This window comes from Canis aureus, chromosome 13, assembly GCF_053574225.1.
Source record: "Canis aureus isolate CA01 chromosome 13, VMU_Caureus_v.1.0, whole genome shotgun sequence".
Lineage (NCBI taxonomy): Eukaryota > Metazoa > Chordata > Mammalia > Carnivora > Canidae > Canis > Canis aureus.
Window position 1 is genome coordinate 6,881,030 of NC_135623.1, and position 16,688 is coordinate 6,897,717.

The 16,688-nt window shown below is 43.5% G+C and overlaps 1 protein-coding gene across 1 annotated transcript; it reads right to left on the bottom strand.

The window, feature by feature from the left end:
• Positions 1 to 14,328: 14,328 nt before the first annotated feature.
• On the bottom strand, positions 14,329 to 15,276 carry LOC144281523 (olfactory receptor 2A12-like). Its single transcript, XM_077844359.1, has one exon. It carries the CDS (start codon positions 15,274 to 15,276, stop codon positions 14,329 to 14,331), a length of 948 nt encoding a protein of 315 aa, XP_077700485.1.
• Between the last annotated feature and the right edge of the window lie 1,412 nt (positions 15,277 to 16,688).

Sequence of the window (16,688 nt, forward strand, 5' to 3'; positions counted from 1 at the left end):
GGAACAGCAGAGCCACAGCTGCAAGAGTTGGAGAGGGAGGCAGAGAAACAGGCCAGCAAGCAGAAACAGATGCAGGGAGAGAGACTGAAGGGGATGGATGGAAAGCAAGGAAGAGAAAGGCAGAGACACACTCACAGAGACATGAGATGAGAGTCAGGCAGCCAGTGAGCAGGACCACAGGCCACGCTGGGCTCCTTGACTCCCCTGCAAGGCTCTCTGTTCCCCGCACAGTTTGAGGGCATTGCTGCCCTGAGTTTATAATCCTGCAGCAGAGGGGCTTGTGGGCAGGGCTCCCTCAGACTCGGAAAGCCACTTCTGAGTTGCAGATGGCCCCAGGACCCTAGGAGGGACAGTCCCTGCAGCCTCTGGCCTGGCCTCAAGCTGAGGAGCCTCACTCCCCAAGGACCTCAGGGCATGCCCTTCTGGAGGCCCAGGTCTAGCCTGGGGAAGGGGGTGGCATTGCAGATGCTGGGGGAGGATGTGGGCAAGGCCCAGACAGGGTACTGAGGGCAGGTCTTTCCTCAGCTGTTCTTCCTTCCCCAGGAAAAAAAAATGAGGCACCATGGGAGGTCTAGGGTGATGAAGGCCAAGAAAATGTACTCTCATCTGCCAAGTGGCATCCCTAGGGCTGTTCCATCCATTAAGTACTGCAGGCAAAGTGTCCTTGGGCTTTCATAACTGACAGACATATCAGAAACCCTAAAGGAAAGAATATGGGCTGAAAAATAGGGATGTCACCAAATAAAAATGAGTAAATATTTAAATGACTTCTAATATAAAATGTTATATTTTATCAGTCAGCATGAGCTCATTCAACTTTTACATGGTAATACAGTGATTCCATTCTTTATGTTTAATGTGGGACATGGGTACATTTCCATGTGTCTTTTTTTTTTTAAGATTTTGTTTATTGATCTGACAGTGAGAGCACAAGCTGAGGGAGCAACAGAGGGAAGAGGGTGAAACGGGCTCCCTGTGGAGACTCTAATGTGGGGCTCAATCCCAGGACCCTGGGATCATGACCTGAGCCCAAGGCAGGTGCTTAGCCCCCCTGAGCCACCCAGGTGCCCCTGTTTCCTGTGTCGTATAGAGGATGGTACCATGGAGGTCTTAAACTGCCCAGGGGCTCTCAGGTCTCAGGCTTCTCAGGATACATGTCACATCACTTGTGGGAAGCTTTTCTCTTGGTGCAGAGAAGAGCAAGAGAGAAAGGGCTAGCAGCAAGGACTAAAGAAGGTAACAGGAAGAACTTTCACCCTGCGGTTCTAAGATATCAGTAAAGACCTTGGAGTCCCCTCTTTCCATGTCTCTGGCCAGAGGGTAGGGAGGACATCTGTCCTGCCCGGTGGGCAAGAGAATCTTCTGGCTCCATCGTTTCTAGGCATAAGAAGGCCAGTTGCTCACCGATGGCCCAGGGGGCTGGCATTGCATTTAGAACTTGGCCTGATATGTCCCCCAAGGGCCAGACTGGGGTTTGGCTTCATTCCATAGGTAGGATTTAGTTGGCAGCTCCATAAGGGAGAGGCCACTGTGAGCTAAGCCCCAGAGCCTGTCTTCTGAGACAGGAGGGCTCCTCAGGCTGGGCCACCTGGCTCATCCTAGCCTGCCTCTTGGGTACGGTAGGGCTTGGGAAGCCTCATTGTACCCTCTGTTCCCTGATGAAATCCCCTCCCTCTCCTACTATTGCCACATTGAGAAATGGGTGCTTCCTTCTCAGTGACAGGATCTATCTCTAGGTCCCTGCTCTCCTGAGCCTGACTCCCACAGAGTCCACTGACGAGGCCACAGAGGCGTCTTGCTCTCATGGAGGGGATCTTGGGATTTGGTGGTATCTACAGCCAGCTAAAGCTGACTCCAGCTCCCTCAGGGGAGACCCTCAGGGTTGGAGGCCTTTGACCCTGAAATCGCCTCACACTTCTAGAGGGCTGCTTCTTTCCTGGCATTTCCCTGACCCTGCCTGGAACGCCCTCTCTCTGGCTGCCCACCTCAAGCACTCAGGACGGTAGCTGTGTGCTCTACCTCTTTCCTCAAGTGGCCAGGTGACAATGCTGACACCAAATTCCAATGTGGGTTTTCCCCCACACCACCAAGCAGCTCTCCCCTATGGGCCGGTGTCCTACAATTCACTGGAGTCTGACACAATCTGCCTTGGAGATAGGGTCAGATCCCACAGGTAAAGGTCTCAGTCCTACAAGACTGGGAAATATTTACTTACTAGATGACCAGTTTGTTGTAAAAGGATGTAAATTAGTAGCCAGATGGAAAAGGCCCATAGGGCATGGTATGTGGGAAGGGCCACAGGGCATCCATGCCTTCTTCAGGCATGTCAACTCTCCCAGCATATCCAGGTGATCACCAACTGAGAAGCTCTCTCTGAACCCATCCTTTTAGGGTTTTACAGAGGTTTCATTACCTAAGTCTGATTGACTAAATCACTGGCCATTGGTGATGGAACTCCATCTCCACCCCTCTCATCTCCCCAGAGGTTGAGGGTGGAACTGAAATTTCTCAAGTCATATGGTTGGCTCCACTGGTTATCCAAAAAGTCACCTCATTTACACAACAAAAGATGCCCTTATGGCTTAATAATCCATATGAGAGCCTTATGGCTCTCATCACTTAGAAAATTCCAAGGGGGAGGAGGGGCAAGATGGCAGAAGAGTAGGGTCCCCAAATCACCTGTCCCCACCAAATTACGTAGATAACCTTCAAATTATCCTGAAAATCTACGAATTCGGCCTGAGATTTAAAGAGAGAACAGCTGAAACGCTACAGGGAGAAGAGTTCGTGCTTCTATCAAGGTAGGAAGACGGCGGCGAGGAAAGAAATAAAGAACAAAAGGCCTCCAAGGGGGAGGGGCCGCGAGGAGCTGAGCTAAGGCCGGGGCAAGTGTACCCAGGACAGGAGAACCCCATCCCGGAGAAATAGGAGCTGCACCAACCTTCCCTGGTGGAAAAGCACCCGCAGGCAGTAAGAGCAGAACCCCAGAAAGGTGGAGATGCCAAGGCGCCCGGGGACACTAACAGACACCTGCGCCCCGGGAGAGTGCGCCGAGCTCCCTAAGGGCTGCAGTGCGCACGGCGGGACCCGGAGCAGCTCGGAGGGGCTCGGGGGATGGGGGGGCTCCGCGGAGGGGGCTGCGGAGTGGGAGCAGCTTGGGGGGCTCGGGGGAGGGGGGGGCTCCGCGGAGGGGGCTGCGGGGCGAGAGCAGCTCGAGGGGCTCGGGGGCGGCTCCGCGGAGGGGGCTGCGGGGCGGGAGCGCGAATCCAACAGCGCAGACCCGGGCACAGAGCGCCGGGACACAGCCCAGGATCCGGCCTCCACCCGGGACAGGCAGAGGCCGGGAGGGCCCAGGACAGCGAGGACGCTCCTGCCCCAGCTGAGCAGATCAGCGGCCCCGCCCGGGAGCCTCCAGGCCCTGCAGACGGAGAGCTCCGGAGCTACTACGGGGGCTGACTCCAGGGCTCCAGAGCTGGCCCCGCCACTGCGGTTGTTCCTCCTGGGGCCTCACGGGGTAAACAACCCCCACTGAGCTCTGCACCAGGCAGGGGCAGAGCAGCTCCCCCAAGTGCTAACACCTGAAAATCAGCACAACAGGCTTCTCCCCCAGAAGACCAGCTAGACGGACAAGTTCCAGGGGAAGTCAAGGGACTTAAAGTACACAGAATCAGAAGATACTGCCCCGTGGTTTTTGTTTTGTTTTGTTTTGCTTTTTGATTTGTTTCCTTCCCCCACCCTTTTTTTCCTTTCTTTCTTTTTCTTTCTCTTTTTCTTCTTTTTTCCTTTTTTTCTTCCTTTTTTCTTTTTTCTTTTTCTCTTATCTTTCCTTCTTTCTCTCCTCTCTTTTGCTCCTTTTCCCAATACAACTTATTTCTGGCCACTCTGCACTAAGCAAAATGACTAGAAGGAAAACCTCACCTCAAAAGAAAGAATCAGAAACAGTCCTCATTCCCACAGAGGTACAAAATCTGGATTACAATTCAATGTCAGAAAGCCAATTAGAAGCACTATTATACAGCTACTGGTGGCTCTAGAAAAAAGCATAAAGGACTCAAGAGACTTCATGACTGCAGAATTTAGATCTAATCAGGCAGACATTAAAAATCAATTGAATGAGATGCAATCCAAACTAGAAGTCATATCCATGAGGATTAACGAGGTGGAAGAACGAGTGAGTGACATAGAAGAGAAGTTGATGGCAAAGAGGAAAACTGAGGAAAAAAGAGACAAAAGACCCTGAGGATAGATTAAGGGAAATAAACGACAGCCTGAGGAAGAAAAAGCTAGGTTTAATTGGGTTTCCCGAGGGCGCCGAAAGGGTCAGAGGGCCAGAATATGTATTTGAACAAATTCTACCTGAAAACTTTCCTAATCTGGGAAGGGAAACAGGCATTCAGATCCAGGAAATAGAGAGATCCCCCCAAAAATCAATAAAAACCGTTCAACACCTCAACATTTAATAGTGAAGCTTGCAAATTCCAAAGATAAAGAGAAGATCCTTAAAGCAGCAAGAGACAAGAAATCCTGACTTTTATGGGGAGAAGTATTAGGGTAACAGCAGACCTCTCCACAGAGACCTGGCAGGCCAGAAAGGGCTGGCAGGATATATTCAGGGTCCTAAATGAGAAGAACATGCAACCAAGAATACTTTATCCAGAAAGGCTCTCATTCAACCTGGAAGGAGAGATAAAGAACTTCCAAGACAGGCAGGAACTGAAAGAATATGTGACCTCCAAACCAGCTCTGCAAGAAATTTTAAGGGGGACTCTTAAAATTCCCCTTTAAGAAGAAGTTCAATGGAACAGTCCACAAAAACAGGCACTGAATAGATATCATGATGACACTAAACTCATATCTGTCAATAGTGACTCTGACCATGAACGGGCTTAATGACCCCATCAAAAGGCGCAGGGTTTCAGACTGGATAAAAAAGCAGGACCCATCTATTTGCTGTCTACAAGAGACTCATTTTAGACAGAAGGACACCTACAGCCTGAAAATAAAAGGTTGGATTACCACTTACCATTCAAATGGTCCTCAAAAGAAAGCAGGGATAGCCATCCTCATATCAGATAAACTAAAATTTACCCCGAAGACTGTAGTGAGAGATGAAGAGGGACACTATATAATACTTAAAGGATTTATCCAACAAGAGGACTTAACTATCCTCAATATATATGCCCCGAATGTGGGAGCTGCAAAATATGTAAATCAGTTAATAACCAAAGGGAAGAAATACTTAGATAATAATACACTTATACTTGGTGACTTCAATCTAGCTCTTTCTACCCTCGATAGGTCTTCTAAGCACAACATCTCCAAAGAAATGAGAGCTTTAAATGATACACTGGACCAGATGGATTTCACAGATATCTACAGAACTTTACATCCAAACTCAACTGAATACACATTCTTCTCAAGTGCACATGGAACTTTCTCCAGAATAGACCACATACTGGGTCACAAATCGGGTCTGAACCGATACCAAAAGATTGTGATCATCCTCTGCATATTCTCAGACCATAATGCCTTGAAATTAGAACTAATACACACCAAAAATTTGGAAGGACCTCAAACACGTGGAGGTTAAGGACCATCCTGCTAAAAGATAAAAGGGTCAACCAGGAAATTAAGGAAGAATTAAAAAGATATTTGGAAACTAATGAGAATGAAGATACAACCGTTCAAAATCTTTGGGATGCAGCAAAAGCAGTCCTAAGGGGGAAATACATCACAATACAAGCATCCATTCAAAAACTGGAAAGAACTCAAATACAAAAGCTAACCTGACACATAAAGGACCTAGAGAAAAAACAGCAGATGGACCCTACACCCAGCAGAAGAAGAGATTTAATTAAAATTCGAGCAGAACTCAACGAAATCGAGACCAGAACCGTGGAACAGATCAACAGAACCAGGAGTTGGTTCTTTGAAAGAATTAATAAGATAGATAAACCATTAGCCAGCCTTATTAAAAAGAAGAGAGAGAAGACTCAAATTAATAAAATCATGAATGAGAAAGGAGAGATCACTACCAACACCAAGGAAATACAAACGATTTTAAAAACATATTATGAACAGCTATACACCAATAAATTAGGCAATCGAGAAGAAATGGACGCATTCCTGGAAAGCCACAAACTACCAAAACTGGAACAGGAAGAAATAGAAAACCTGAACAGGCCAATAACCAGGGAGGAAATTGAAGCAGTCATCAAAAACCTCCAAAGACACAAGAGTCCAGGGCCGGATGGCTTCCCAGGGGAATTTTATCAAAAGTTTAAAGAAGAAATCATACCTATTCTACTAAAGTTGTATGGAAAGATAGAAAGAGATGGAGTACTTCCAAATTCGTTCTATGAGGCCAGCATCACCTTAATTCCAAAACCAGACAAAGACCCCACCAAAAAGGAGAATTACAGACCAATATCCCTGATGAACATGGATGCAAAAATTCTCAACAAGATACTAGCCAATCAGATCCAACAGACCTTAAGAAAATTATTCACCATGACCAAGTAGGATTTATCCCCGGGACACAAGGCTGGTTCAACACTCATAAAACAATCAATGTGATTCATCATATCAGCAAGAGAAAAACCAAGAACCATATGATCCTCTCATTAGATGCAGAGAAAACATTTGACAAAATACAGCATCCATTCCTGATCAAAACTCTTCAGAGTGTAGGGATAGAGGGAACTTTCCTCAACATCTTAAAAGCCATCTACGAAAAGCCCACAGCAAATATCATTCTCAATGGGGAAGCACTGGGAGCCTTTCCCCTAAGATCATAACAAGACAGGGAGGAATACAACAGATTTCAGGTTGTATACAAAGCTGTGGTCATCAAGACAGTGTGGTACTGGCACAATAGATCAATGGAATAGAGAACCCAGAAGTGGACCCTGAACTTTATGGTCAACTAATATTCGATAAAGGATGAAAGACTATCCCTTGGATGAAAGACGGTCTCTTCAATAAATGGTGCTGGGAAAATTGGACATCCACATGCAGAAGAATGAAACTAGAACACTCTCTTTCACCATACACAAAGATAAACTCAAAATGGATGAAAGATCTAAATGTGAGACCAGAGTCCATCAAAATCCTAGAGGAGAAGACAGGCAACACCCTTTTTGAGCTTGGCCACAGTAACTTCTTGCAAGATAAATCCACGAAGGCAAAAAAAAAAAAAAAAAAAAAAAAAAAGCAAAAATAAACTATTGGGACTTCATCAAGATAAGAAGCTTTTGCACAGGAAAGGATACAGTCAACAAAACTAAAAGACAACCTACAGAATGGGAGAAGATATTTGCAAGTGACGTATCAGATAAAGGGCTAGTTTCCAAGATCTATAAAGAACTTCTTAAACTCAACACCAAAGAAACAAACAATCCAATCATGAAATGGGCAAAAGACATGAACAGAAATCTCACAGAGGAAGACATAGACATGGCCAACATGCATATGAGAAAATGCTCTGCATCACTTGCCATCAGGGAAATACAAATCAAAACCACAATGAGATACCACCTCACACCAGTGAGAATGGGGAAAATTAACAAGGCGGGAAACAACAAATGTTGGAGAGGATGCGGAGAAAAGGGAACCCTCATACACTGTTGGTGGGAATGTGAACTGGTGCAGCCACTCTGGAAAACTGTGTGGAGGTTCCTCAAAGAGTTAAAAATATACCTACCCTACAACCCAGCAATTGCACTGTTGGGGATTTACCCCAAAGATACAAATACAATGAAACGCCGGGACACCTGCACCCCGATGTTTCTAGCAGCAATGGCCTCGATAGCCAAACTGTGGAAGGAGCCTCGGTGTCCAACGAAAGATGAATGGATAAAGAAGATGTGGTCTATGTATACAATGGAATATTACTCAGCTATTAGAAATGACAAATACCCACCATTTGCTTCAACGTGGATGGAACTGGAGGGTATTATGCTGAGTGAAGTAAGTAAGTCGGAGAAGGACAAACATTATATGTTCTCATTCATTTGGGGAATATAAATAACAGTGAAAGGGAATATAAGGGAAGGGAGAAGAAATGTGTGGGAAATATCAGAAAGGGAGACAGAACGTAAAGACTGCTAACTCTGGGAAACGAACTAGGAGTGGTAGAAGGGGAGGAGGGCGGGGGGTGGGAGTGAATGGGTGACGGGCACCGGGGGTTATTCTGTATGTTAGTAAATTGAACACCAATAAAAAATAAATTAAAAAAAAAAAGAAACGACAAATACCCACCATTTGCTTCAACGTGGATGGAACTGGAGAGTATTATGCTGAGTGAAGTAAGTCAATCGGAGAAGGAAAAACAGTGTATGTTCTCATTCATTTGGGGAATATAAATAATAGTGAAAGGGAATATAAGGGAAGAGAGAAGAAATGTGTGGGAAATATCAGAAAGGGAGACAGAAAATAAAGACTCCTAACTCTGGGAAACGAACTAGGTGTGGTGGAAGGCAAATTGAACACCAATAAGAAATAAATTTATTATAAAAAATAGAAAACCCCAAGGTTCTTAGGAGCTCTGTGGGAGGAACCAGAAGATGAAATATATATTCCTTATTATAAATCATAATATCACACAGGTTCTGTAGGGAATAAGTTTTCACCCAGCTGCTGAAGTGATCTTTCTAACCTTCAGTTCTAATGTGGTTCCTCCTCTGCTCATGAACCTTTAATAGTTCTCGTCTGTGGGAAAAGTCATGTAAGATTGCTGATTGCCACTTCCCGCCTGGTCTCCATTCATGTGCCCACCATTTAGGCAGCTTGCTAAAATAGCCCTCAGGAATCCCTATCTCCTGGTAATCACACCTTTGTGTAATCCCCACCCCTTACCCCTTGTGGAAGGGGAGGAGGGCGGAGGGTGGGGGTGAATGGGTGACGGGCACTGTGGGGGGCACTTGACGGGATGACCACTGGGTGTTATTCTGTATGTTGGTAAATTGAACACCAATAAAAAATAAATTTATTATTTATTATTAAAAAAAGGAAATATGAGAAAAGGAGACAGAACATAAAGACTCCTAACTCTGGGAAACGAACTAGGGGTGGGAGGGCGGGTGGTAGGTGGGACCTGGCATTTTCCCTTTCATGAATAAAAAAAGGCAACAACAATGAGATATTCTGAGATTTGGTAATAAAAGACTGACTGCCATTTTGCTTGAACTTTCTCTCTCTCTGACTCAATTTCTTGCTCTAATGAAGTAGTTGGTGTGTTGTGAGCGGCCCTAGGGAGAAGTCCAGGTTCAAGGACCAGAGAGTGGTCACTGGCCAACGTACCAGGGAACTGATGCCTGCCAACAATCACGTGACTCCGTGATAGGCGTGGCTAGCCCAATATTCAGCAGAGCAAGAGTACTCCCATAGAGGTGAATCAACCAATGAGGTTATTTGTTTGGATCATTGTTACTATTGTTTTTCATACTCTGGGTTTTTTGGAGTTAGGAGAAAGCCCTTTCTCTTTCCCCTGAAGCTGCCTCTAATACTCGATTTAGTAGAGCCAGGTTTTGTGGAATTGGAGTGAAACATTTTTAACTGACACCTGATTGTTACTAACTTACCACTTAAATTAGTCTCTTCGTTTATTAGCACACATTCAATAACTATGTCTTTTATCTAACTGGGATATACTTGGTCAACTTGATTGTTTCACAAAGACTATATTCGAGAGTTAATACCTTTTAATCAGGCATGCTGAATATTATTAAGTAGCAAGGGTTGAGTTGACTTTACTTGTAAATTCAATCTCTACAAAGCTTTCCTGGAAAAAGTGACCTAGTATTTAGCTTACAAGGTCCCAACCTTATAGATGGTAAGAAATATCACCCACTGGCCAGCAGGAAAAGTTAAGTAAATTTTGGAGCCTTGACAGATGAGGAATTCACCCAAATTTATGGGTACTGTGGGTAAAATATGAAGGACAGAGGGATGCCTGGGTGGCTCAGGTGTTGAGCATCTGCCTTTGGTTCAGGTGACAATCCCAGGGTCCTGGGATCAAGTTCTACATAGGGCTCCACATGGGAAGCCTGCCTCTCCCTCTGCCTGTGTCTCTGCCTCTCTCTGTATATCTTTCATGAATAAATAAATAAAATCCTTAAAAAGAAAAAAATATGAAGGACAGGATTTCTTGGGATTGGTTTTCCAGCTCAGTATAATAAATAATAGAGCATTTAAAAAGTCCAACTTGAGATTCCATATGGAAACTTCCAGGCAGAAGTTAATTCTGTGGCTTTCAAAATGACTCAATACTGCGTGTCTCTAGATTTGCAAAGAAAACCAGAGATGGTCCATACGACAAACACTCCTACTACACTGATACAAACAGTGAGGCTAGACATAATGAGACCAGTTTTTTTTAAATCAAGAATAATTTTTGAAGATTATTTAAGATTACAAGGGTGGATATTGTAAGATTTCTAAGATTTCTCAGTGCCCTCTTGGTACAGTGCTAGATGTTGTCTAGCAGACCCTCTGAGGATTATCTGACTTTATAAGGATGTACTATTTTAACTGACTTTCTATGACCTTGGATATATTATATCTCTGCAGGTAAAACTGTTAAGTTCTAGAAAACTGGTAGCAAGACAAATGATTTCTGTCTATGATAATGCAAATAATTCCTATTTATATAAACACAAATGACATTTGTCTGACAGAAAATATAAATTTCTGTAAGTCAAATTCTCCTTTGAACCAATCCTAACATCTTACTGGTTCCTTCATGAATTAATGAGCTCAGTGAAATCTTTGACACATGTTCATTTAAGAAAAACCATAAAGGAAAAATTCATAAGTTTATTAAAAATTCTATTTATTGAAAGTGATTATTCTATTCATCAAAAGAAAAGAATACTCTCTAGCAGCAAAAACAAATCAACATAATAAATGTCAAAACCCATTATTGGGTGAATAAGTCAAGTAACAGAAGAATACATATTGTACAATTCAATTTAAAAATCATTACATAGGGAATCCCAGCAGTTTGGTGCCTGCCTTCATCCCAGGATGTGATCCTGGAGTCCCGGGATCAAGTCCCACTTCGGGCTGTCTGCATGGAGACTGATTCTCCCTCTGCCTGTTTCTCTGCCTCTCTCTATGTGTGTCTCTCATGAATAAATAAATAATCTCTTTTTAAAAAATCATTACATAGCCATAAAAAAGATGAACTCTTGCCATTTGTGGCTTCACAGAAGGACCACCTAGAGGGTATTATACTAAGTGAAATAGGTCAGACTGAGAAAGACAAATGCCATATGATTCACTCAAATTTGGAATCTAAAAAAAAAGAATAAACCAAGAAAAAGTAGAATCAGATCTACAGATAAAGAGAACAAACTGATGGTTGCCAGGGGGTAGGGAGGTAAGAAGATGGTCAAAATGGCTGAAGGAGAGTGGGAGATACAAGCTTCCACTTATGGACTGAATAAGTCATGAGAATAAAAGTCACAGCACAGAGAATATAGTCAATGATATTATAACAGCATTGTATGGTGACAGGTGGTAGCTACACTTGTGGTGAGCATAGCATAATGTATTGAGATCTGAATCACTATGTTGAACACTTGAAACTACATTGTGTGTCAACTCTACTAAAAAATAAAGTGAGAATCTGACTTAAAAAATTGAGTGCTTAAAACACTTAAGAAATCATAAAAACACATAATAGTTTAATAATTGTATTGTTTTTCTTTTAAAATATTAATAAAAACAATTTAAAAATCTTTTAAACTCTAAAATGTAGATGCTGAAATTGTTAGCAGTAATTATCTCCAAGTCTAAGGTGATGGATAATTTTCATTTTCTTCTTTTTGTTTGCATCTGTGTTCTAAAAGTTTAAGAATAAACATATACTACTTTTGCAATAAAGAAAACAGGCAATAAACTGAGAGAAGATATTCTCAATATATGTAATAAACAAAGAAGATCCAAAGTATATAATAAATGGCAAATCAAGAAAAGAAAAAGCAAACGGTATCTCTATTCATTGGACATTTACAGTTTGTTTTTCACTACAACAAATGCTTTCCATGTATTATCTCATGTAGTCCTTCCCACAACCTCCTGAGGTCTATGCTATTTTCTTTTTGTTAACAGATAAGGAAACCGAGACTCAGAGAAGTTATATACCTTGACCATTATCACTGAGTTAGTAAAAGATAGGGCTGGGATTAGAACAAAGGAGACTGGCTTCTGAGCCTAGTTCATTACACAATACTACAAGAATCTTATGAAAAAAATGCTAAATTCACTAGCAATCAGGGAATTACAGATGAAACAAAAATCTATGAGATAGATAGCAATTTTAGAATGCTTGAGATAAAGAAATAATGTCAAGTGTTGATGAGAACTAGAGGGGTATATCAGCATAATTACTTGGAATAACAATTTAGTAGGAGTACCTAGTAAATTTGAAATTTCTTTGATTCTGCACCCGCCAAGTCTATTGCTACACATAAATCCTAGGGGGAAAAAACCCTTCTACGAGGAGAAATGTTCAAAGACATTTGTTGCAGAATCATTTAAATAGTGAAAATTGTAAATAAATGTTTGACAATAAAGAATTGTGAATGAAGGGCACTTGGGTGGCTCAGTCTGGTAAACATCTGACTCTTGATCCAGCTCAGGTGGGTTATGAGTTCAAGCCCTGCACTGGGCTCCCTGCTGGGCGAGGAGCCTATTTTAAAAAAAAAAAGTAGAAATTTGGGCAAAGAAAGCAACTTTATGGGGCGCCTGGGTGGCTCAGTTGGTTAAGCCTTCATTCTTGATTTTGGCTCAGGTCATGATCTCAGGGCCTGGGATTGAACCCCATATCAGACTCTGTGCTCAGTGGGGAGTTTGCTGGAGATTCTTTCTCTCTTCCTCTGCCCTTCTCCCGCTCCCTTTCTATAAACAAAACCAAAACAAAAGAAAATAAAGATTCTCTCTCTCCCTCTCCTTCTGCCCCTTCCCCCCTCCCACTTGTACAGGTATTGTCACTCTTTAAAAAAAAAAAGAGGGTATCCCTGGGTGGCTCAGAAGTGTAGCGCCTGCCTTCGGCTCAGGGCGTGATCCTGGAGTCCTGGGGTCGAGTCCCGTATCGAGCTCCCTGCATGGAGCCTGCTTCTCCCTCTGCCTGTGTCTCTGCCTCTCTCTCTCTCTCTCTCTCTCTCTCTCTTTCTCTCTCTCTCGAATAAAAAAATAAAATCTTTTTTTAAAAAAATAAAATTGTTAGATAAATGAGGTGTGGTGTATTCAAATGCTCACTACAGAGAATGTGTTAGGCTTGTGTATATCAAATGAGTAGATGTCAAAAACATGATGTTGAGTTGCAATTTTTTCAGAATAATGCAGACATCATGCTACCATTATAAACTTTCAAACCCATAAGAACAATTCTACGTGTTGCTTATGGGTATGATTGTAAGTGAAAGTTTAAAACCACACAGAATAGACTTCAGTTTAATAGTAGTGATTGATTCAGAGGAGCTGGGAATATTCAAAGGGCACTTCAGTGGTATCTGTAATTATTTAATCCTTTGTTTAAAAAAAGAACAAAAGGTTCAGACCAAATATGGTAAAATATTAACAAGTGTTTATCTGGGGAAATGGAAAAATGAGATCTTTATATTATTTCTCTCTGTGAGTACCTGTCTCTGTCTTTCTTTCCCTTTCTCTCTATATAGAGATAGATAAGGGCATACAGATATATACATATACATCTCTTTTTATTTATGAATATATATAGTATTTATTTTCTCAAAATAAAAGTGAGATTTAAGTAGCAAAATCAGGGGAGAGCTAGTATGTCAAGCTGAGTCCAAACCAAATCCATTGTTGGCCACATGGTTACATAGATGTGTCTAAAATAGTTCTAGCTTGGAATTTATAGCTCCTGGAGCAAAAAGCAATGCTAATTCTTACTTGTAAGCACATGTAAAGACTGTTTACTGCATGACCTATCTACTATTTACGTCATTTTCACCCCCAAATCCCTCACACTGTAGAAAAAAAGCATGTGTGCATATTGACACATTTTCTGTGATCAGACTGACCTGACAAACTTCCAGAGGTGAGGAGAGAACCAGGAAAAGCAATAAAGCAATGGCCTTGAACCATGACATACTTACTGGGGAAGAAAGTCTTTGCTCTTGACACTCAACTGAGTCATTGGGATGGTGGCAGCCAATAGAAACTTTCAGTTTAGGGGTAGCCACAGAGCCATCTCTAACTTGGTTGCTCACACCCCAGAAAGGCTCAGGTTGGTTAGAACTGATATATGATACCAAATGAACCCCACCAAGACTCTCGACAAGTCTGAAGCATCCTGGGTCACTGAGATGTCCTTCTGTTACTGAGTACATTCATAAAGGCCCCTTTTACATCTTTGTTCCGGAGGCTGTAGATGATGGGGTTGAGGAAGGCAGAGACAACATTGTAGAACAGTGCTAGCTTCTTGTCCCGCTCTGGGTCATACCAGGAGCCAGGCCTCATGTACATGATCATGGCTGGCCCATAGAACATGATAACCACAGTGATGTGGGAAGCACATGTGGAGAAAGACTTGAGCCTCCCTTGGGATGAGTGGATTCTTAAGATGGAGGCAAAGATTCGGACATAGGAGGCCAGGATGAGGGAGAATGGGACCAAGAGTAGGATGAATCCCAAGATGAAGTCCAAGCGGTCATTGAAAGATGTATCTGCACAGGCCAACTTCAAGACGGCAGGGACCTCACAGAAGAAGTGGTTTATCTTGTGGGGACCACAATAAGGCAGATGCATGGTGAAGACAGTGTAGATCAGGGCGCCAGCTATGCTAATGGTCCAACAACCTGTGACCATCTTGATACAAATGGGGCGGCTCATGAGAAGGGGATAATGAAGGGGAAAGCAAATGGCCACATACCTGTCATAGGCCATAATGGCATAGAGGACGCACTCAGCAATGCCCAAGACCAAGAAGATAAACATCTGGGCTACACAAGCTCCCCAAGAGATGGTTTTCTTTGGACACACCATATTAATCAACATCTGGGGCATGGTGGTAGTGACATAACTCATGTCCACCAAAGAGAGGACACTGAGAAAGTAGTACATGGGCATGTGGAGGTGTGAGTCCAGGTAGATCAGGGTCACAATGAGTCCATTTCCCAGAATAGTGATGAGGTAGAGGAGAAGGAAGAAGGAGAACAGGGATATTCTGACCTGTGAGTCACTGGAGAAGCCCAGGAGGATGAACTCAAACACAGAGCTGTGGTTCTCCTTGCCAAGGCTCTGCATGGTGGTCTGCCTATCAAGGAGACAAGTACTTCCTGTTCTGTCCTTGGCCTTAGGGGAGGGAGGTCAGAGGTGACAGAAGCTGAGTCATGCACATAGCACCTTGCACGGTAGCCTGCACCAATTCCATCAAACCTTTGTTGAGTGGGATGCAAAGGGAAAGACAGAGAGGGCAGCTGTGGCACTGGGAAATAAATCAGGATATCTGGATTCATACCTATAATAGAATATAAGATGCCTGGCTACCCACAGGTCCTTCTCTGGAAACCTAGCTCACCCATAGAAGGCGAGGCATTAGGTAACCACATTGGCAGCAGGGGACCAAGCCAACACCTGGCCACTGCTGAATTGTACCAAGGGTGTACACCTGCCCCAGTCTGGAGGACAATTCTCTGCTAAGAATTCAAAATGGTGACACTGCCAATGTCTATGTCAGTGGCGTGTGGGTGCCTGAGGTACCAACGACCTGGAGTCAGTGTGGTGATAACTAAAGTCACAGAGAAGCTGGTGCAATAGGGAAGAAAAGTGGAGGCCTTGCAGAAATGATAAAGATCAGACACACAGGGCAGCAGAGAAGAGACCTCAGAGCCCTGAGCTACCAGGAGCATGAATCTGGCTCCTGGCTTGCTACTTCCAGGTCCCCCTGTGTCTTTTGTGCTTGGACACATGTGGGATTTTCTGCTGAATCCTTACCATTACTATCCCATGCCACATTTTTAAATTCAGCTCTTTCTAAATGTCCCATGGTTATCACTTACCTAGCTGTGTGATCTTGGGAAAGTCCCTTTGCTTCTGTGGGCCTCAGTCATCACATCTGTTAGAAAGGAAACATCCATCATACAGAGCAATGGCAAGGAGCATATGAGAGTCTGTATGCCAAGATTTGACAAAATATGGGGACACCTGGGTGGCTCAATGGATGAGCCTCTGCCTTTGGCTCAGAGCATGATCCCAGTCCAGGGATCAAGTCCCGCATCCGGCTCCTATGAGGAGTCTGCTTCTCCCTCTATGTCTCTGCCTCTCTTTGTGTGTCTCTCATAAATAAATAAAATCTTTAAAAAAAATACATTTGGCAAAATATAAAACACGTCACAAAAAAAAGTATAAGAGAAATGAGTCTAGAAATCAGAAGAGCAAAGGGCTGGTCCTAACTCTGTCCCTGATTTGCTGTGTGATCTTGAGTAACCCCTCCGAGAACTTCACAGCCCCATGTTTAAGCGCAGCTATTGGACTTGCCCACTTTGCTATTCTTTGATACTGGGAATACACCAGGCTGATGATCCGTGATCCCATCAGCGCCATGGGCACCAAGAGGAAGGCTGAGCTGGGCAGTCAGCTGAACAGAACTGCATCAGCAAAAAACTCCCTCTGGAAGCTGGGGTGTGAGGCCAGAGCAGGGGAGAAAACATGGAGCA

What these genes read in the sequence shown, in the direction of transcription:
- LOC144281523 (XM_077844359.1), bottom strand. Translation starts at nt 15,276, where the DNA reads ATGCAGAGCCTTGGCAAGGAGAACCACAGCTCTGTGTTTGAGTTCATC.